This window comes from Microtus oregoni, unplaced genomic scaffold, assembly GCF_018167655.1.
Source record: "Microtus oregoni isolate MIOR12 unplaced genomic scaffold, Mior012 000008F_ref0000371, whole genome shotgun sequence".
NCBI lineage: Eukaryota > Metazoa > Chordata > Mammalia > Rodentia > Cricetidae > Microtus > Microtus oregoni.
In genome coordinates, this window is record NW_024543067.1 from 22,548,898 (window position 1) to 22,572,384 (window position 23,487).

Here is a 23,487-nt window from a genome sequence, read left to right on the forward strand (position 1 = left end):
TAGGGCTGGGGAGGTTAAAATGATGAGGCCCTTATCAGTCACTGCAGGTGAGACTGTTTAGCCGCGTCCTTGCTTCTGGTGGAATTTCTGGAGACGGTGAAAGCTTTCAGGCAGAGCCTTGTGTAAAATTGGGAGAAAGACTTTTCGGCTGGAAACTCACAACCAGGAATGAAGAGTGATTCTGAGGTAAGTGACTTTGCATCACTGTGACAGAGCCTGATGTAAACAAGTCAAGAGAAAGACTGACTGACTCACCATTTCGGAAGTTTTACTTAACCATGGTGGGAAGCAGTGGCAGAGCAGAGCCTTCCACTCACACTGGCCTGGTAGCTGGATTCGCTGCAGTTGCTCGCACAGACTGAACATAAACCGCTCATAACTTTTGTGAATTGAGGAAGGCTTGCCAGAAGTAAAGCTTGGGCTACCTGAAGTTGAATAATATTTACCTGATCAGCAGCACAACACATCAGGTGACACCTGTGACATCCTGTGACATCATGAAGACATGAGGGGGCAGGAAAGGCATGCCCTAGAGACATGCCTTCTACTTCCTTCAACCAGGGCCCAGTTCCATCACCTTCCAATAATTTATCCAAAATATTAGCCTATCCATAGAGTAAACTATTTATTAGATCAGAGAGAGGCCTTAAGTTCTAGCCATTGGTGGAAAAAATGTCTCTCACAGACACACCTACAGGTGTGCTTTGCTCTTCTCTTGGCATCTTTTAATCCAGTCAAATTAATAGTCAAGATTGATTGCCACTATTGGCAATCACAAAATATTATTGGAAATTTGACTGTGGAAATAAGAACATAGTATATAATAAGCAAAGTTTTGAGAAAGGGAAACACAAAGCTTAACATATCTAAATAGTCTGAACCAGAGGGAAGGCTCTACCGTCGTTTAAAACCAATGTCAGAATATTATTTATGTTGGGAAAAAGGTGACAGTGGATGTAAGGAAGCTAATATTTCAAATCAACAGTGATTTTAGTCCTTTAAAAATGAATAGAAAGAGACTATACAAAGATGTCAAGCAATGATGACATAAATGGTAATTTATTTACATTATATGCTTTAATTCACATTGGATTTTGAACTTCTTTTGTCTACAGAGAAAAATAAAACCCTTGTAAATTATTTCTTCCTTTTTCCTAGACTGCCTAGTAACTACTAGTAACTACTGCTGTTTTCCCTCACTCATCACAAATCTAGATACTAAATTCTGAGACCTCTAACTCCTAAAAGTGTCTAACCACAATGTAACCATCCCCTCTTTCCTATCTCCCCTGCCAAGATTTCCAGTGCAAATTTAAGAAATAACTTCCTCTGTATTTTCTATGCTTTGTCTCATCTCCTGAACACATCTTTTATAATAACAGAATTATCTCCCTAAATACATCATTCCACTCACTTTATGAAGTAGGAAGAATTAACAAGTAAAAACAAATAAGTAAACAAGAAGGAATGCAGCACATTTAGAACAGGGCTTCTTGGAGTACAATACTGGGTACTTACATAACAGCTCTGCAGACTTAGGAAGATTATTTTTCAATATGTCCCAGTAAATAATTATGATAGCAGCATTGGCAGTTATTGAATGAGCACTGTGTACACAACAGTCCTAAGAGCTGGTACCCTCTCACTGGTCATATGAGAAAAGAGCATAAAGACATAACATTAAACTACTTAGTTATCTGGCCAGCTGCAGTGGAAGCGTCCAATCATTTCATCTTATGGTCTCACAGCAGGAATGCAGTCCTTGTCATATATGGTAGTGACTATCAAGAGAGGGTCACAGTTTGGCACAGGGAAGGCATGTCAACTTGGGCATCTTTGGGAAAGTCCTCCTTTCTTGACTTTTACTTAGGATAAAAGCCCAGAACCTGGCCAGTCTCTTTTCTTGTCCCCACTCCTTTCTCTTTAAACATCTAGGTCCATACCCAGATGAAAAGAGTTCCTCTTTCTAAGCACAAATTCTTTTCATGTCTCAGTTATTCCCTCAATATATGCACATTTTAAATATTGCTTGTGTCTGCCTTCTCTGCAGATCCTTTAACATCATAGCTATTGCTCTAAGTCTGTAGGCGCCCCTGCCTGACTGAATGCCCGAGTTTGTGACAGTTGCTGCCTAATCCTGTCTTGGCTTTTCACCATTCAAGGACACATCTACTTCGTTCAGATAGACATTCTCAGTGAACCTGAGTCATGGTGTTCATTTCCTGTCTAGACTGCTAAGGACTTGCCTGGTTTTAGTACTGAAAGGCCCAAGTCTATAGAACCTGAACACACAGCACAGAGCAAAGCCTTCAGATAATCTGTAGGCCATGGATGAGACAGTAAAGAACTTTGGTTACCCCTTATAAGTGAATCTTTAAGGTTTCTTCAGATTAGCCTGAGATTCTCAGTATATCTCATCTTTAACCCAAGATTTCTCATTGTATTCATCCCTGTGCCTACTGTTCCAAATCCCTACTCCAAATACCTAATATTCCCAGACATTCAAGTAGGTAAAATAGCATAGTATTTGTATGTAATCTGCATGCATCATTCCATATATTTAACTTATATTCTAGATCACTTCTATTAACTGATTTGATATAAATTCTGTATATGTAGTTATATTTTAAAGCAGCATGACAACAAAAATCTGTACATGTTCAGTAAAGTAGGTACAATATTTATCAGCATATTTTTGATCTACTCCTGATGGAGGTCAGGACTGCTACATAGGTCTTGAAGGTTGTATTTTTCTGGTCATTGCATTAAAATTTTTATCATCTTGGTAGTAGAATGCTTTGAATGCTTGAAAAATTATTTTAAAACGATGCTCATCCAAAAGAGAAGAGCAGCTGAAATGCTTCTGTAAAGTACCGAGTCGGAAGGAAGAAAAACAATTTTAGTCTATACTAAGCAATCTTCACTAACATGCTGCTGGATCTGTTCCTTTGTTTCATAAACTGTGCATAATTATGGTATGCAAAAACCTTCATATATTCTTGCTATGAAGGATTTAAAAATATCTGCTCCACATTTTTAAAATAAGTTTCTCATGTGCAGTAATTATCTCACATAAAATGTGCATAGCTTAAGATAATCAATTTAAATTTAGACTGTCTTTCTTAGGGTTGACTTTAACAGCACTACAGTGTTGCCTCAGGATATTTTCTACTAGGGAAAGATAGAATTCTGATTGTTGGAAGTTCACTGGGGCTACATAGGTGCTTGACTTCACAGAACATTTTGGAGGGAGTATTAGAGAAGATACTTCAGAACTGGGACACTGTTCCCACATTTGTACACAGTTGGTTATTGACATAAATCTCTAAGCTCTGCAGAAAGCAGCAGGCTTCGGCCAGAAATGAAAAGTCACAGCACAATATATGATGAGATAAAACACAGATCGCTCTGTAGGAGCCAGATGTAGTGGTACACATCTGCAGTGCTGGCTCTCAGGAAGTTGAGGCAGGTGAATCAAAAGACCAGAGCCATCTTGGGCTGTAGGGTCAGGTAGCTACATGGTTTGACCTAGTCTCAAAATATTAAGGGTGGGGAGGGAGCTCAGTGGGAGAGTGCTTGCTTAACATGCTTGTGACCCTGGTTCAATTCCCAAAAGTTCAAAAGTCATAAGACCTAGGTGCACATTCCCAGATCAATCCCAGATACTTGGTAGGTTGAGTCAAGAGGACTGTAAATTCTGGATCGGTCAGACAGTTTAGATAAGCCTGGCTGTTAGTGGGATTGTGTGTGAAAATGCAAAGTAAAGTGGTGGAAGCATATGCTTGGAATCTCCAGAACAGATTTTTCCTTTCTTTTCAGTTTTTTGAAAGAGTCCTACAGATCTAGATGTGAACGCAGTGCTGAATGCCTGTCGTCCTACCATTAAGAGGCGTAGAAAGGAAGAACACAAATTCAAGGTCAGGTTGAGCTCTACAGTGAGACAGTCTCAAGAAAACAAGACAAAACAAAAAACTAGGCAATACAGGGCAGCAAATCCCTATAACCCGAGGAATTGAAAAGTGAAGGCAGGAGGATTAGGAATTCGAGGGTGGGTTTGACTACATTCTAAGTTCTAGACCACACAGGGCTACATAAAACACTGTATCAAAAAACCAAACCAACCAACCAACCAACCAAACAAACAAACAAACAAACAAATTCATAAAATGTCCTAAACACACATGCAAATGCCCATAAATAAATATAAAAAAATAAAGATTACTGTATCTGAGGTATAGTCAGTGGTAGAGCACTTTGCCTAGTATGTGTGAGGTCCTGAGTTTGGTCTTCAGCACCAAAATCATACAATACCAATGCTAAGTATTATAATATTAAATCACATAAAACCAAAAAGAGTTTTTGACACATTATTTCTAAAAAAGACTACTATATTAATTTACAAAGTATGCACATCAATTAAAAAGTTCTGTAAACCCTAATAAAATAGGTAAATAATTTAGTCTAGTAATATGTAAGTATGGAGTAATCAGTTCTACTCATAAGGAACAGAAAATCAAAGGGAGAGGTTACGAGCTTTTACCTTATCAGATTGGTAAAAGTTTTAAAAGAATACATAATGCTGGCAATTGTATAAGAACACAAGCCTTCTCATACACTATTTTGGAGATTCAAACTGGTGCTATTTTTGTTGTGAGCAGTTTAGAAATATTTACCAGAAGCAGGGGGATCACGAGTCTAAGGCAAGCCTGGGCTACAACGTGAGTCTCAGACTACTTATTTGGATACAGAGAACCTTTCTCAAAACAAAACAAGTCAAGAACAACATGTTTCTTTGACTTATCACTTCTACTGCAACAAACTGAATCTAGAAATCAGCTCAAGACATGCCTAGATGGCTAGGGATGTGGCTCACTACCAGAGCACTTCCCTTTCCTTGCAAACATAAGGTCCTGCACTGAAAAGAAATATCTTCATGGAAATTAGATAATTGCAATTTAATTTTTCAATGTAAAGAAATAAAAATAGTTTAGCTACATGTTGAGAGATGACTGGTAAATGGAGTCATGGCATATTTATAACACAGAATTATATGATTATTTAAGGATGACAATGTTCACAGGGATATCAGTAAGAAATATTAAGAGAGAGAGAAAGGGGGCAGAATGAAAGATGATGCCTATATACATTTGAAATATTGAGTGTTGGTTAGGGCATGCACTATTAGACACATATACATGTAAGTGATTTTATAAAAAAATACATAAGAAAATAAGAAGTGGTTCCACTGGGGAGAGGAACTGGGTAGAGATCAAGGGATATGTGGAATAGGGCAATTTTTATGCTTTTCTGAACTCTTGTTAAGTTATAATCATGCTCCTTGATTTTTCCTTCTCTGCATACCTTCTCTCTTTATTTTTCTCCCTTCCTTCTGTTTTTTTCTCCTCCTATGCAACATGCATTATAGAGCCCAGGGTCTTTTCTGTGCTAACAAGTGCACTAAGCAACAAATTCAGCCATATTTTTCTTGGCAATATTTATTAATCATGAAGTAAAGTTGATCTTCCAAGAGCATGAAATAGTAGGAAATCTCAAACAGTCAAGCCTCCCTTTATTTCTGGTCTTGTCCAGTACTAATGACAGAATGTTCACATTGATTTGACCCATATTAACTATGGTATGTGGTTCTATTTCTATGGAATATTTTCTAGTTGTCATTTTTAGATTGAAATACATATCTGAAATAGTGTGAGAAGATTTTCTAACTGACATTTTCCTCTCAATCTAAAGTGAGGCACAGCAGCCAGCATCCATCCGGCTTTATTCAGCTCAGCAGAGTCCCTTTGTCTGTTCACTAGACTCACGGTCAGAGCTGATGATATTTACATACTGTAAGAATAGATGATGAAGAAATAGAAGAGAGATGGGAACACAAAATCACCTTTATTGTTATACTACTAGGCAGTCTTAAAGGCAGAGGCTGAAACTGCCCCTTTAGAAGACCCCTCTGCCATCTGCCTAGTTGTCCTAACCCTCTCCCTGCTCCTCAGAACCTATCTCTACACTCCATAGTTTTCTCCCAGGCCCTTCTTACATGCACTCCAATCCTCACATTGATTCATAGACACTTTCCTGATTTCTGTCTACTGCTAAACACATTGTTCTATACCAAGTCCTGTTCTTTTATTTCATTTATCTACTTTTAGACCCATACAATCCAGCATTTACATCATTGTTAACATCTTTCTGTGAATACACTGCATGTTTGAGTGCTAAGCGTTTGGTAGAACTTGGGTCTATTAGTTATAACTTTGTTGCTTATAATTAAATTTGATCTATGTAATACACAGCATATCTGTTGTAAGTGTTTTTAGTTGGGACGGCTAGAGTGGTACAAAGCTATTTCAAATGTCTCAGGTGAGCACTGGTATAGTTTGTCATTTATTACTTTGTTAGCATTAGAATTTACCTTAGAATGGAAAGTTGAAACTACTGAAAAGGGAAAAGAATAAAATGTGCAACTATGACAGGAGGCAATTGTACTGTGAGAAAGGGACCAGAAAGGTAAATATGACCTTTAAAACAATTTTTGAGTCTTCTCCTGGTGTGGGAGGTCCTTCTGTATATGTGTTGCTATTATTGGTTAATGAATTAAAAAGCTGTTTTGGCCAGTGGCTTAACAGAATAGAGCTAGGCTGAGAAAACTAGACTGAATGCTGGGAGAAAGTGGAATAAAAGGAGAAGCCATGTATCCATGCCGGAGACAGATACCTAAACTTTTCTCAGTAAGCCACAGCGTTGTGGCAATACACAGATTAATGGAGATGGTTAGTTTAGGATATGAGTTAGCCAGAAATACATTTAAGCTATTGGCCAAACAGTATTGTAATCAATATGGTTTCTGTGTGATTATTTTGGGACTGAGCAGTTTGGAACAAAGAAGTGACCTCCTACAACATTCTCCCACCCTGAAAACGATACAAAAACTCACATAAGATTTACCTCAGTACTAACACTTTAAGGATTAGCTCCACTAAGTATTCATTAAAACAAAAGCACTGTAGATGGAGGTTATCACCACCTCCACAATCAGCTTTATATCCATGAAGTCTTCTCTATTACAAAAACAGGTTGTAAATTCACCAGTCACTAAAATCTGTATGCATTCAAAATTACAGGCAATGAGGTCTAACACAGACACTCAGGCCTGTTCTTCCACTTTTAAGCATTAGGGGTCATCATCCATCATATTGGGATTTTGTAGTAATAAGAGCGGCGGGGCTGTGTTCCCAGCACCCCGGCCGCCTGCTTAGCTTATGCCCCGAAATAACAACACACAAACTGTATTCATTTAAACACTGCTTGGCCCTTTAGCTCTAGCCCTTACTGGCTAATTCTGATATCCCGATCAACCCATCTCTAATAATCTGTGAGAACCGGTCTTACTGGGAAGATTCTAGCCTAGTTCATCCTGGGTCGGAGCTTCATGGCATGTGTCTGCCCAGGAGCGGGGCATGGTGTCTCTCTCAGGCGTCTGCTCCCGAGAGGAGAGCTGTGGAGTCTGAGCTCACTTCCTCTTCCTCCCAGCGTTCTGTTCTGTTTACTCCTCCCACCTATCTTCTAACCAATGAGGGCCAAGCAGTTTCTTTTTATTTAACCAATGACCTTCCTCCATCAGGGTTTAGCAGAGTTTTACTTACATCATGTAGGTGAAAAATGTGCTCAGGGGCTCCAATGAATGATTCCGGAAATAGTCAAACTCTCTGCAGAGCTTTTTCCTCATCTCTGTGTCAATTTTGGAAACAGTGAGAGGGTTTGTTTCATTAGCCAGGAAGTTACCATACTCAGTGGTCTGGAGATGAATTTTCAGATCTGAAATGTAAAGAACCCCCAAGTCAAGTTAAACTTGAAGAGGTATTTGTGGTAACTTTAAGATGAAGACATATTGATTATCTTCTTAGATTTTTACATGGGTGTATATATAATTAGACTACAGTGCTGAAATCTAAAGAAATGAAAAAGTCACTGTAAATATTGATATTGTAGCATACCATAAGAATTTCAAATTACCCAAGAAATGGTATTATTTCACATAGCTAAAAACAAGCAAGCAAGCAAGCAAACAAACACAAAAAACCTAGACCAGAGCCATTAATTTTAAATGTCAGTTAAAAGGATCTGGAATCAATTGAGAGACAATCCTCTGAGCTGATGATTTCCAAGTTTTTCAATGGGAGAAGGCTCTTCCCCACCCTAAGTTTCACCTTCTGGTAGAGACCCAGATACACAGAGGTTAGAAGAAAAGTGTTCTTTGCTTGGCAGCCTTCACTTTATGCTGGTGATGTGTGTCTACTCTGTTGCTGCTGTTGACCACCAGTGCTGTCATCCTGTCAACTCAGGACCAGGGCACTCTCCAGGAATATTTTAGACCTTCACCACCACATTGGGACTGCTATACCATCCAGCTTCATGGTCCAAACAGCGACAGGGTTGTCAACCTTTCCATTATGCAGAGGCCTACTCAGACCTATGGGTTGTAAGTCATTCTAGTGAAGTACCCATTACAATATTCACTCATTCTGTTAATTCTGTTCCTATATAAAACTCTCAATAATACAGATGGCTTTACATTTCCCAACTGATATATTCAGTTCCATTATTAGGTTTAATAATTATCTATATTTTAATATATATATTAAATTGTTATGTTGTGTTATGTTCAATATGGAATATCCCCCGCAGATTCTTGGGTTTGGTAGCACTGTTTGGGAGATTGTAGAACCTTTGGTGTGGGGACACACACAGGTGTGTGCCTGTTCCACCCCGACTGGAGGTCAGAGAGTTTGAGCTTATTTTGCTCTTTTAAAGTTGTTGTCAACAAATGTGACTACACACCCTGACCTAGGGTGTGGTTACTTAGTGTTTTGAACATTAAGATGTCCCATAGGGGTGAATCTGGTCCACCCTGACCAAAGGTCAGAGAGTTCAAGCCCATTTCTGTTCCTTCTTTTTTTTTTTTAATCTTTTAATTTATTTATTTATTAAGGATTTCTGCCTCGTCCCCACAACCGCTTCCCATTTCCCTCCCCCTCCCCCGATCAAGTCCCCCCCCCTCATCTGCTCGAAGAGCAATCAGGGTTCCCTGACCTGTGGGAAGCCCAAGGACTGCCCACCTCTATCCAGGTCTCGTAAGGTGAGCATTCAAACTGCCTAGGCTCCCACAAAGCCAGTACGTGCAGTAGGATCAAAAACCCACTGCGATTGTTCTTGAATTCTCAGTATTCCTCATTGTCCGCTATGTTCAGCTAGTCCGGATTTATCCCATGCTTTTTCGGACCTAGGCCAGCTGGCCTTGGTGAGATCCCAATAGAACATCCCCATTGTCTTAGTGTGTGGGTGCACCCCTCGTGGTCCTGAGTTCCTTGCTCGTGTTCCGTCTCCTTCTGCTCCTGATTTGGACCTTGAGATTTCTGTCCGGTGCTCCCGTGTGGGTCTCTGTCTCTGTCTCCTTTCATCGCCTGATGAAGGTTAATATTCCTGAGGATGCCTATGTGTTTGTCTTTGGATTCACCTTATTTAGCTTCTCTAGGAACATGAATTATAGGCTCAATGTCCTTTATTTATGGCTAGAAACCAAATATGAGTGAGTACATCCCAAGTTCCTCTTTTTGGGTCTGGCTTACCTCACTCAGGATAGTGTTTTCTATTTCCATCCATTTGTATGGAGGTTTGACATACAGAATGGCTGCCTATGGGATACGTGGTCTGGGATGTGTTCACTACACATTCCTGCTCAAAACATCAAACGCTTTACTCAGGAAATAATTTCTTGATGTCTCAAGTACTGAAGAAAGTAACAGTTCTGGTTGTCCATTCTGTCATGTTAAAGCCGTCTTTTGCCTTCTCCCCCACTTTGTATTAGAATATAAAAGCATTTAACAAGTAAATGTGGGTGAATTCAGTATCCCGAATCCACTGAGTTGCCCTCCCTGTACTATCTATCCTATGTCTCTGTGTTTCTTCCTTATCTCTGTTCCTTCCACCTAACATTTGTACTCCACATGCCCCTTACCCTGAAGCATACAAGCCTGCTGTGGCTGGACCATGGCAGAAGTCACCCCCAAAAGGTGTCTCTTGACACTTTGGGTCATAGAATCTAAGCCTATTGGGTAAAGTTCGGTAAAATTACAGACCTTTCTCTGCTTCTAATCCTAAAAATGGGAACAGACCATAGACTGACTCACTGTGTCCTCAGTGACACAGTTCCTTAAACTGTAAGACACACTAAGACATTCTTTCCTTAAGTTGCATAGGTCAGATATTTTTCACAATTATGAGAAAATTAATTAATATAAAACAAGGTACTTCATCTATTTTGCTAACAATATTATTCATAAAATATTAAAACTGCATAATTCTCTTCAGTGCTTTAGTATATCAAATCTTCTTTCTCTTCCTCCCTCTCTCCCTTCCTCCCTTCCCTTCCTGTCTTTCCTCTCTTCCCCCTCTCTTCCTTCTCCTCCTCCTGGTTCCTCTTCCTCTCTCTCTCCAATTCTCCCTCTTTTGCTTCTTCCTCCCTTCCTTTCTATGGTCTTGGGGGTTTTCACATGTAGGTAAGCTAGCTTTGAACTCAACAGCCTTCCGCCTCAGCCTCCCACCTATTGGAATTATAGGCATCTATTTCTTCACTAAAATTTCCCTCCTACCTTTTCTTGTTTTGGATGATCATCTGACACACAGATTCTTTTGCCAATCTATTAATTGATTTTCCTAGGCTCTTTGCTGTTTATGAACTTCTGTCATAAAATTCACCCTTTTCTAAGAACTGTTTTAACATTGTCCTGCTCTTATAAGTGGCGTGTAATAGTCACTTGCTTCTCTGAGTAATTTAAAACAAGACTTAGAAGCCTCAGCAAGGGACCTCTGCTGAAGTATGTCCAAGCCAGTGACCTCCTCCAGAGCAGGCCTGAGTCAGTGACCTCTGCCAGAGCAGGCTTGAGTCAGGGACCTCCAGGGGACCGAGCCCAAACCAAGGACTTCCACAGGAACAGGTCTGAGCAAGCAACCTCCATTGGAGCAGGCCCAAGCCAGTGACCTCCACTGGAGCAGGCATGAGTCAGCAACCTCTGCAGGAGAAGGAATGGGTAAGAGGGAGTGACCATGAAGGGAGCAGGGCTGAGCCAGAGACATCTGTGGAACTGGACCTAAGCCAGGGGCCTCTGCGGGAGTAAGCCTGAGCCAGGGACATCTACAGGAACAGGCCCAAGTCAGCAACCTCCACAGGGCAGGTACAAGGGAGTGACTGCCAAACAAGCAGGCCTGAATCAGAGATTTCTGTGGTACCAGGCCTGAGCCAGCTACCTCTGTGGGAGTAGGCTTGAGCCAGCTACCTCTGTGGTACCAGATCTGAGCCAGATACCTCTGTGGTAGCAGGCTTGAGCTAGCAGCCTCTGTGGGAGCAGGCTTGAGCTAGCTACCTCTGTGGGAGCAGGTCTGAAAAAGCAACCTCTGCAGGAACATGTGTGAGAGAGCAACCACCAGGGGAGCAGGCTCAAATCAGATACCTCTATGGGACCAGGACAAAGTCAGGGATCTTCACAGAGACAGGCCCAAGCCAAAGACATCTTTGCGAACAAGCCCAAGCCAGCAACCTCTGCCAGAGCAGAGCCCAAGCAAGTGACCTCTGTGAATTCAACTCACCTATACAAAGATACAGGCAACAGACTGGATATTGAAATAGAATCCATCCTACTGCTGCATATAAGAAACATACCTCAACCTCAAAGACAAACATTGTCTCAGAGTAAAAGGTTGGGAAAAAATTGTTCAATCAAATTAATCTAAGAAACAAGCTGGTGTTTCTAACACCATTATCTAACATTATCTAACAAAATAGACTTCAAACTAAAATCAATCAAAAGAGACAAAGAAGGACATTTCATATTAGTTACAGGAAAAATCCATCAAAAGGAAATCTCAATATTGAACATCTATGCCACAAATAGAAGGGTACCATCATATCTAAAAGAAACACTACTCAAAAAACAAACAAACAAACAAAAAAAGGCCAGGCGGTGGTGGCACACACCTTTAATCCCAGCACTTGGGAGGCAGAGGCAAGCGGATCTCTGTGAGTTCGAGACCAGCCTGGTCTACAAGAGCTAGTTCCAGGACAGGCTCCAAAACCATAGAGAAACCCTGTCTCGAAAAAAACCAAAAAAAAAAAAAAAGAAAGAAAGAAAGAAACACTACTAAAGCTTAAATCATACATTAAACCCCTCACAGTAATAGTGGGAGACATCAGCACCCCACTTTCACCACTGGACAGGTTTGCAAGACATAAAATTAACAGAGAAATAAGAGAACTAACAGATGCTATGACTCAAATGAACTTAAGAGACATCTATGGAACATTCCATCCAAACATAAAAGAATATATCGTCTTTTCAGCACTTCATGGAAACTTCTCAAAAACTGACAACATACTAAGTAACAAAGCAAATCTCAACAGATTAAAAAAATGGAATAACCCCATGTATCTTACTGGATCACCATTGTAGTAAGAGGGGCTGCTTGTTGGTCCCCAGCTGCTCAGATCCCCGAAATAATCACACAGAAATCATATTAATTACATCACTGCTTTGTCCATTAGTTCTAGCTTCTTTTTGGCTAATTCTTACATATTAATTTAACCCATTTCTATTAATTTGTGTATTGTCATGTGACAGTGGCTTACTGGCAAAGTTTCAGCATGTCTGACTCTGGAGGTGGCTCCATGGCATCTCTTTGACTCCACCATTCTTTCTCCCAGCATACAGCCTAGCTTTTTCTGCCTGGTTCTGTTCTGTTCTTGCCATAGGATCAAAGCAGTTCTTTATTCATTAACCAATAAAAGCAACATATAGACAGAAGGACCTCCCACACCACACCATGGCTTAAAATTAGAATTAAACAGCAACACTAATTTCAGAAAGCACACAAACACATGCAAATTAAGCAATGCTCACCTGAATCACAAAGGGGTAAAGAAAAAAAAAGGAAGAAAAAAAGACTTCCTAAAATTCAATAAAAATGATCACACAACATACCCAAATTTATGGGACACAATGAAAGCAGTGTAAAGAGGAAAGTTCATAGCACTAAATGTCTATATAAAAAAGCTGGAAAAAAATCCCACACCAGTGAGTTAACAGAACACCTGAACACTCTAGAACAAAAAGAAGCAAACTCACCCAGAAGGACTAGACAGCAGGAAATAAACAAATTGAGAGCTGAAATTAGCAAATAGAAACTGATATGGGATTCCCCTCTGTATGCTGTGAATACCATTGGTTAATAAGTAAACTGGGTTGGCCTAATAGGGTGAAACAAAACAAAGCTAGGTGGGGAAAACTAAACTGAATGCTGGGAGAAGACAGAATCAGGGGAGAAGCCATGAAGCCACCAGCAGAGACAGATGTGTTAAAATTTTGCTGGTAAAAGAACAAATAATCCAATAAAAGATGGGGTACAGATATAAACAGAGAACTCTCAACAGATGAATCTAAAATGGTTGAAAGATATTTAAGGAAATGCTCAACATCCTTAGCCATCAGAGAAATGCAAATCAAAACAACTCTGAGATTCCATCTTATACATGTAAGAATGGCTAAGACCAAAAACACTAATGACAACTATGCTTGGGAGGATGTGAGGTAAAGGAAACACTCTTCCCTTGCTGGTGGAAGTGCAAACTGGCACCCTCACTTTGGAAATCAGTGTGACAATTTCTCAGAAAATTAGGAAACAGCCTACCTTAAGACCCAGAAATACCATTTTAGGGCATAACCCAAAGGATGCTCTGTTATACCACAAGGACATGTGCTCAACTATGTTCATATCAGTATTGTTTGTCATAGTTAGAGCCTGGAAACAACATAAATACCCCTTGACCAAGAATGGATAAAGAAGATGTGGTATATTTACACAATGGAATATTTTACAGTGGAAAAAAAACATAATGGCATCTTGAAATGTGTGGGTAAATGGATGGATCTAGAAAACATCATATTGAGTGAGGTAGCTCACACTCAAAAAGACCAATATAATATGTATTTACTCATAAGTGTCTTTTAGACATAAAGCAAAGAAAAACTAGCCTACAATTCACAATCCAGAGAACCTAGACAGCGAAGAGGACCCTAATAGAGACATAAGTTGGTGTGGAAAGTCCTTCTGTTTATGTGTTGCTTTTATTGGTTAATAAAGAAGCTGCCCTCAGCCAATGGCTTAACAGAATATAGAGGACAGAAGAGAGAGAGAGGGAGAGGGAGAGAGAGAGAGAGAGAGAGAGAGAGAGAGAGAGAGAAGCCTGAATCAGAGAGATGCCATGTAGCCCCACCAGAGAGAGACATCAGATGAAACTTTATACAGGAAGCCACAGCCACATGGCAATACACAGATTAATAGAAATGGGTTAAGATTCAGCCAGAAATATGCTTGATCTACTGGCCACACAGTATTGTAAATAATATAGTTTCTGTGCAATTATTTCACTGCATGTTAAGGATCACAAAGTTGAAGTTTTCCAATTCTGTGTCACCACGGCCACTATAGCAAAGGGCTTCTAGAAGTAGACTTAAAATGAGGGTTAAAAGGGAAACAGATATTTTCTAGGAAAAGTAGGTAAAGGGAATTTGTGACTCAAGAGATATGTATAAAAAATGTCAAAAGCTTCTGACCCAAGGATTGAAAGATGGATAGGCAGAGGTCAGTTGACAGTTGAGTGAAAGCCACTAGTGTACCATGGAACAGCAATAGTGTTGCATATTCATCTAAATATAAAACAAAAGTAAATCCCAGAATGTGGCACAAATTGTGTCTAATGATTCAGAGAAAAGTCTTTGTAATAACAGTCTTTCTCCTATATGTATTTTTACTTTTTCACAAAAGTTTTTAGTGTGTGTGTGTGTGTGTGTGTGTGTGTGTGTGTGTGTATTTGTGTAATGGTCCTGGAGTTATAGACAGTAGTGAACTGATATGGGTGCTGGGAACTAAAACAGTCCTCTGCAAGAACTGCAAGTATTCTTAACTGCTGAGCCATTTCCTTGGCCCCCATATTTTAAATGTAAAAGGAATCTGTATGTGAGTGTATACAGTGAAAAATTTCCAATATTTCTTATATGCCACATCACTTACTCTTATCTTCAGGTAATATATAATATTATATATTCTAATATATTGTTATAATAATTGTATTTAGTTTCTTTTAAATCATTACATATTCTTTGCATCTAGATAATAATATAACTTTTTTTCAAAAATGTAACACCTTTTAAGAAGCTAAGACATATCATCCCACACATGGTCCTCTTTGCTTAGCTCACTTCATGAGAGCTAATCTTGGTAATCTTTTCACTTCCAGTATACAGGAGTTTCTTATTTTAGTTTTAAGTTTTTCCAGCTGTAGAATATTCCATTATAAGTGTAATGATCTATTCTGTCCCTTTAAGAGACAAGCAATACTCACTTCCCCCCTCCACTAAGGCAGGCAGATCTTCCTTCCTGCGTTTAGCCTGAATTCCTTCCTTTTCTGTCTCTCTCTCTCTAAGAGGCAGCTTCCGCCTCTTCCCACTTCTCCCATTCCCACTTCTGTCTCTCTCTCCCTCCCTCCCTCCCTCCCTCCTTCCCTCCCCCCTCTCTCTGTCTTCTTTTTCTTTTCCCCTTACCCCTCCCCCCTCCATAACCCACTAAATAAATATTCAACCTCACTCTGAATGGTGTACCTATCCATGTCTCTGTCTCTCGCCTCCCACCACATGGCTCCCTGCCCAGGACCAGCTGCCTTCAGAGACCTGTGGTATGGTCTCATAGCATGCTCATCTGTCTGTCTCTCCTCATGGCCCACTGCAGCCATTCATGGAACTGTGCCATCCCTACCTGTGACTGGCTGCTCTCAGAACCTGCTGTTCGCTGCCTGCTGCCACATGGCCCACTGCTTCTGCTCAGGGACCTGCACCAGTCCCTGCCAAGGACTGGCTGCCCTTGGGACCAGCTGCCCACTGCTGCTGCTCAGGGACCTGCAGCATTTCTGCCACTGTAGCCACCAGGGATCCTGCTGCATTTTTAATTTTTCCATTACAGTAAGAATGTCCCCAAACTTAATTAACTAGTTCCCTACAGTGGGTCATTTGATTGGCACCTGTGGAGGTTTGGATGAGAATGTTCCTTATAGGTTATGTCATTTGAATACTTGGTCCCTAAGATGGAGGATGGCAATGTTACAGGAACCTAAGGAGGTGTAACCTTGCTGTAGGAGGTACATCCTGGGGGTGGACTTTGAGGTTTCAAAGCCTCAGTGCCCTTTCTGGTTCTTTCTCAGCTTCCTGTTTGGTGTTCAAAATGTTAAGTTCTCAACTTCAACTCTAGCTGCCATGCCTCTTGTCTGTCATCATGGACTCATCTGTCTGGAACCAGAGGGTCAAATAAACCATCCCTTCTATAAGTTGCTGTAGTCGTGGCATTTTATCACAGCAGTAGAAAAGTAACTAACACAGCACCCATCTTTTGCTGTGTTATAATAATACAAATAATAATAATACAACAAAGAGCATTTGCACATATGTCCTCTCACATGTGTGTAAGCCTCACGATGGAAGGTGAAACTTCCTGGCACTATTTTTATGCATTTGGAAATTTGATTGGTTCTGCTAAACTGTCCTCTTTAAGGGTTTCTTATTCGCCTAACCATTTCCTTTTCTAGAATGAGAGTCCTTTTAAGGCAGGAATTATATCTTATCCATATTTTCTTCTTTGGACTTAGCCAGAAAGTGTTTAATGTATGCCAACTGCATTAGTTCCTACTTAAAGGCGCAGTTGGGAAAGGACTGGAGATCAATTCCCTTTAAAGAGACCTTATGGTCAGGAATATAAAGTGGGCATCTTTCATTACCTTCCAAAAATTTGTGTCAAGGAGAACAATGTGAAAATCCATTATAGAGTATTGTCCACACCCCAGAGCCAGTGCACTCTTTCATTGTGTTCGAAAAAGCCTATTCATTACTGAACTTCAGGTATTGGCATCTCCACCTTGTCTTTTTCTAAGAGGTATGGCTATTTCCACAATTATTTGTAGTTGACATTCTGATGAAAATGGTGTGTTTTTTTCAAGAGTAGTAGCTTCCTTCTTCTGTTCCCAGGAAAGACTGACTTGCACTGACTCCCATGACTAGTTCATGCTTCCATTAGTCAGAGTCAGACTTGGAATGGGTGAGTGTTTCTGACCACATTTGTCCAGTGATACCCACAAGTCAGCACAAACCTGAATATGAAGATTCCCAAAGTTTTTTACTGGACAATTTTATTTTCTGTCTTCTAAAGTTACTTGAATACCATGTATTCTTGTAAATGATTCTAAAATAGTCTGCTATTATCACATCAGAACAGGCTTAAAGACTACAGGATTTAACACAGTGAAAAAAATTCAATTTTTGGTAAGTTAGCTTTTCCTCTGCAAAATGCACCTGCTTCAACATAGTACTGTGACAGCACAGTTTTACCTTCCCTTCTTTATTCACAATTCACATAGTGCATACTCTGCAAAGGTAAACAGAAGTCCTTAAGTCCTTAACTTTCATCCCAGAAGATCCTCTTGATTGATTCTTAGCCATGAGTTGGCTCAAAGGGTACCTGCAGCCAGGCGGTGGTGGTGCACACCTTTAATCCCAGCACTTGGGAGGCAGAGGCAGGCAGATCTCTGTGAGTTCGAGAACAGCCTGGTCTACAAGAGCTAGTTCTAGGACAGGCTCCAAAACCACAGAGAAACCCTGTCTCGAAAAACCAAAAAAAAAAAAAAAAAGGGTACCTGCATATTCACAAAAGCAACAAATACCTTGCTTTCCAGAGCTGTTACTTCCTAACATCCTAGAAATGGACTATGTAGGGCAGTCTGTGTTATTTCTATTAGTAAAACAGAATTGGCATCAAAACAGCACAATTTGAGTCCTCTCTCTCTCTCTCTCTCTCTCTCTCTGTGTGTGTGTGTGTGTGTGTGTGTGTGTGTGTGTGTGTGTGTATGTGTTGCTGGAGGTGTTCCTTAGAGCTTCATGCATGACTAGGCAAGTAGCAAGCACTCTATCACTGAGCCATATCTCACAATGTACCCTGTGTCTCTTAGTAGAAATCAAGTGGAAAAAGAAGCACTGATATCTCTATTTTCTGTTGTTGGTAGCCTGTAGGTTGCTCACAGCCAGTCTAAGCCTCAGTGTACTCAGGTGTATGAGGACAAAAAGTTCTTAATTAAGAAGTTAGAGGTATGTTTCAAAGATTTAGAGTGCTTGCTGCTTTTGCAGAGCTATATAACAAGTGATGTGCAGCTTTCTACAACTATAGCTCCAAGTCATCCATGCCCTCTTTTGACATCTGTGGACACCTGCATACATGTGGTGTACACTTACCCAAAGGTACATATTTTAAAAATGCTTAAAAGGTTTTCTCATCTGGATTTTTTTTCAGCGTCTATGATAACTCAAATGTGGTTAGCTTTTGGTATATGAATTTCTGGGTATCTTCCAATAGTTGTCTGTCACACAAATGTATGTAAGGTTGGAAGCAGTCCCTATAAGCTGTTCTGAGGTTCTGTTTGGTCAGCCCACCCTTCTGAGTTCTGAGTGTGTAGACAGATATCTGAAAATTGAATAATTGAAAAAAATTTGTACTGAGAAGAAAGAAAAATCATGAGATATAATGATGATAAAGCAATGATGAACTGGGCAGCATTTCCCAAGTAGGATACAGGGATGCCTTCTCATGGTTCACTACCCCTTAGTGTTGTTTGTGAAGTTATATGTGTGGGTACATGTACAGTTTTCCAAGAAGCATCATTCCTGAGGTCTCAAAAAGGGATTGAAAACTTGCCTTGAAAATAAAGATATTAAATCCAGTTAGGCAACTGTTCTAGGCCAGATACATCTTCTTCTCTTCCCTTTCCTCTTTCAGTGAATCTTTTGGTTAAAATGTTCCATGGCAAAATCATTGTATAAATTTAAAAAAGAAAAAATGCTTTTATTTCATTTTTAATTATGTGTACTCACATGTGTGAGGGGTGGGTATGTGTATATTTGAATGGGGGTGCTTTTGGAGGCCTGAGGCATCAGATGCCCCTGTGGCTGATGTTCCTAGATGGTGGCGACCTTTCTGCCTAGTGAGAGTGTTGGGAACTGAATTCAGGTCCTCTGCCAGAGCAGTTCTTACTCTTAACCACTGAGCCATCTCTTCAGCCCCTCTTGTAACCTTTAATTCTTTATTTATGTCCTCCTTACTTTTTTTTTTTTTTGGTTTTTCGAGACAGGGTTTCTCTGTGGCTTTGGAGCCTGTCCTGGAACTAGCTCTGTAGACCAGGCTGGTCTTGAACTCACAGAGATCCGCCTGCCTCTGCCTCCCGAGTGCTGGGATTAAAGGCATGCGCCACCATCGCCCGGTCTCCTCCTTACTTTTTTATACCCTAGAATTCTTTCTCCAACTTTGATACTTCTTTGATTTCTCTCTGATATGAGCAGTGAGTGTCTGGTGTCAAATGGCAGCTCAAGTTTTGCTTGCATTTAAATTAGCATTTTTTTATTGCTTGTAGAGGCTTGACTCAAAACTAAATAGAATTTATCCAAAAGGCTGACTTCTCTCTGAAGCATGTATTCTTCCCTGTGTTAAAGATTTTTTCTACTTTAATTTATACAGACATTTCTATAAGCAATTAACATTCTCTAGTCACCAAACTCCTAACTGTATTTGGAATTATGTATCATTGTTTGTAGTCAATAGAATTATATATCATTTGAAAGATCTGTTTATAAAGTAAATTGAAAGGCCAGACAAGGCTGATATCAACCTTGAGCCCTTAATGCTGGCTATAACTAGTCACTGTTATATAATGGTGATCTTAGCTTCCTTCAGCCTTACAAGGAAGTTAACTATCAAAGTCACCTTCAAAAGGTTTTTTTAAAAACATGGTTTGTTGTCCACCCCAAACCATTTTTGCCACCTAATTCATTACTTTTCCAAGAATTTTTCCCTTATTGCTTTTTCTTCTAGTATAATCTGGATGTTTTTCAAAATGAGTAAACAAAGATGTTTTTAATAATAAAACAGTTACAGATGTGCATTCTTTGTTAAGGTTTAAGAAAAATGTGATTTAAGGAAAATTATCATTTACTGGGTACATATCTATTTTTCTCCTTAATAACTAAGTAGGAATTCTTTCCCTGCGTATAAGGGAAGACTTTTGTGGCTCAGAGACTTTGAAAACTCAGTCACCAACTTAGATGTAGCAGAGATTAAAACCAAGACTTTTAATCCACCACACTCCTGGCTTTTCTTTTTCACTTGTCTTTCGGTTAAAGGCAAATCTCAAACAAATTTTCAAATCAATACTGAAAAGCTGGAGCCAGACAAAAATCTCTCTAAACCAAAACTCTTAGCTGTTTCTTTCTCCATAGACTCATGTTGGTGAAGGGTATTACCTAGTACTGTTTATAGTTATATGGATAAAAAGAGAGTTAGGATGACAAAGGAAACACAATATTTTAAAGTATAATTATGAGAATATATTAAAAATGTGTACAATATACTCTTAACTGAGACATTACAAATCAAGGTAAAAATATCTTTGAAATTAGAGTAGCATCTAAATTCAAACTAAGAAGCATTAATATATTTGAGAATACTTGCAAGAACATCAGGGGATAGCTGTGGGTTTCTGGGTGGATATCAGTAGCAGGTGATGCTCAGACCACTAGCCATGGTTTATCACCTGCATTCACAATGGAAGGGAATGTTAAACTATTAAATTATATAAATAGATATCAATCTTTTTTCCTCACATCCAAGGTCCCTAAACCAAAGGCATCTGAATTCCAGGACTAAGAACCTGTTCTGACCTTCTGAGTAGGTGATTGCAGCCCTTTTCCTCCCTTCCAGAGGACAATATCATTTTTGTTTGTGTTTCTTTTAATGGGATGAGGTGAGGGACTTACCTTCCAAGGTCTCACACTGCACTAGGTTGACATAGTCCTGCTGAGTTAGGAGGCTGGCTTTACATCCTCTCACCAGGCCCTCCAGGTAGCCATGATCCACATTGAAGTGTAGCTCTGCAGTTTCAAGCATAGTGCTCAGGCTGAAGTTGCTGCCACAGAACACTGGCCCTGGTCTGGAAAAGTGTGGGTGTCTCAGTCACTCAGCTGATAGTCAGGCTGCTACTGACTAGTTTGCTCCAGTTTCAGCAGCTTTCAACACAGTGCCTGGATCTTGTTTTTATATCAACAGTGAGTCAGCCAGATGGTCTAAGTACACCCCAGGAGAAATTCACTGTTAGGAGGAGCAAAGGTGAGAGGATGGGTCCTGGTCATCTCTTTCTCCCATAGTCAAGGTCAAGAGAGTTTTACCAATGAGAGACTCAATGAAAGACCAGGATGTTATGTAAATACACCTTTTCCACAGTTGAACTTTAATTACGTTACATTTTTTGAGGAATGTTAATATGAACAAAAGTTTCTTTTTTAAAACACTGAAAATGCTGGGTGTGATGGTTTGTGCCTTTAGTAGTATAACTTGAGAAACTTATGCAGATTTACCATGAATTTACCAACTTGGGTTAAAGAGTGAAACTCTGTCTCTAAAAATAAAATAATCAAAAAGCATTCTTTAAAAAAATAATAAATGTTTGCAGACAGAAGGTCTAATTCTGTAATATAGTGTATTTGTTAAACAAATAATTAGTCATGTCTTACAATTGCCAAGGGCTGCTGGTTATTTCTTAACTAGTCTAGGACCAGAGCCTTACATTTATTTATTTAACAATAAGCCACAACTTCCTTTGCACACTGGGCAGATTATAATGCACTTATATATATTTGGTTACTTTGAGACACTTTTGACTGCCCAAGTCACAAAGAATCAGATTTCAAAAGCGATGAGGTAGCTCAGAAAACACAGCTGGCAATGCAATAGGTATCAACAAAGCCAGCACATAATTGCTCCAAAAGGATTACTTGTTTTCCCAATATACTTAGATCACAAACTAACAAATGTCTTCAGTGTGAATTTCCTAGGTAGGATTGCCTATGTATTCTGCCAAATGCTCACATAAAGTTAAGAAGTCAGAACTGCTCTGGGCTTTCTCAGCATGTCCACATTGACTGGAAGTAGAAGAGATCCAATCAATGTAAATGCTGCTGTAGTGTGGTGGCATTTTAATTGTATTTTAATAAAGACTGCCTGAAGATCTGAGAGAAAAACACTCCCACTGGTCAGCCATACAGACCAGGTTATGGTAACACACACCTTTAATCCTAGTAGTCACACTACTTGCCATAGAAATCGGGTGGTGCATACCTTTAATCCCAGTGGAGCATGCTTTAATGACAGCTCTAGAGAAGAATATAAAATGGGGTGAGACAGCTCTCAGACACCAGTCATTCAGAGATTCCTGGAGACAGGATCGTCATTTCAGACTGAGGTCAAGGTAAGAGCCAGGGGCTGGTTGTTTTGCTTTTCAGATATCCAGGTTGAATCCCAATTTCTGACTCTGAGTTTTTCTTAATCGTGCTTCACCATAGTTTATAAAAACCACAGAGAATCACTATTAGGTTTATGAAGTGCTCACATCTGAAAGTCTGCAATTGGTGGGCAACCAAGGTTTTTGTTATATTGCCATGGCCAGTCCTCCCACAATTCCACCATCTATAAATAGCCTGAATATGTTTTATCAAGAATCTTGCAAGCTTATTCATCACTTTGATAGGTCTGTATGACTGTGTGTTGTCATGAAATGACTGTATGCTGTCATTTTATATAGTTAAAATGAATGGATGTTGAGAAACCGCCACACTGCTTTCCATAGTGGTTGCACAAGTTTGCATTCCCACCAACAATGGATGAGTGTACCCCTTACTCCACATCCTCTCCAGCAAAGGCTATCATTGGTGTTTTTGATTTTAGCCATTCTGACAGGTGTAAGATAGTATCTCAAAGTTGTTTTGATTTGCATTTCCCTGATCACTAAGGAGGTTAGGCATGACCTTAAGTGTCTTTTGGCCATTTGAACTTCTTCTGTTCAGGTCAGTGCCCCATTTTTTAATTGGGTTAATTAGCATTTTAAAGTCTAGTTTCTTGAGTTCTTTATATATTTTGGAGGTCAGACCTTTGTCTGTTGCGGGGTTGGTGAAGATCTTCTCCCAGTCAGTAGGTTGCCTTTTTGTCTTAGTGACAGTGTCCGTTGCTTTACAGAAGCTTCTCAGTTTTAGTAGGTCCCATTTATTCAATGTTGCCCTTAATGTCTGTGCTGCTGGGGTTATACATAGGAAGCGATCTCCTGTGCCCATCTGTTGTAGGGTACTTCCCACTTTCTCTTCTATCAGGTTCAGTGTGTTCGGGCTGATATTGAGGTCTTTAATCCATTTGGACTTGAGTTTTGTGCATGGTGATAGATATGGGTCTATTTTCATTCTTCTACAGGTTGACATCCAGTTGTGCCAGCACCATTTGTTGAAGATGCTCTCT

At 39.8% G+C, this 23,487-nt stretch overlaps 1 protein-coding gene across 1 annotated transcript in view; it reads right to left on the bottom strand.

Moving 5' to 3' along the window:
• The window catches only part of Atp6v0d2 (ATPase H+ transporting V0 subunit d2), a 42,067-nt gene extending 20,974 nt beyond the window's left edge, over positions 1-21,093 (bottom strand). Inside the window, exons 1-2 of the mRNA XM_041657709.1 lie at positions 20,964-21,093; positions 7,659-7,830 (exon numbers count right to left, since the gene is read on the bottom strand). Coding sequence (XP_041513643.1) covers positions 7,659-7,830; positions 20,964-21,093 — 302 coding nt within the window. The remainder of the gene's footprint in view (positions 1-7,658; positions 7,831-20,963) is intronic.
• Positions 21,094-23,487: the final 2,394 nt, after the last annotated feature.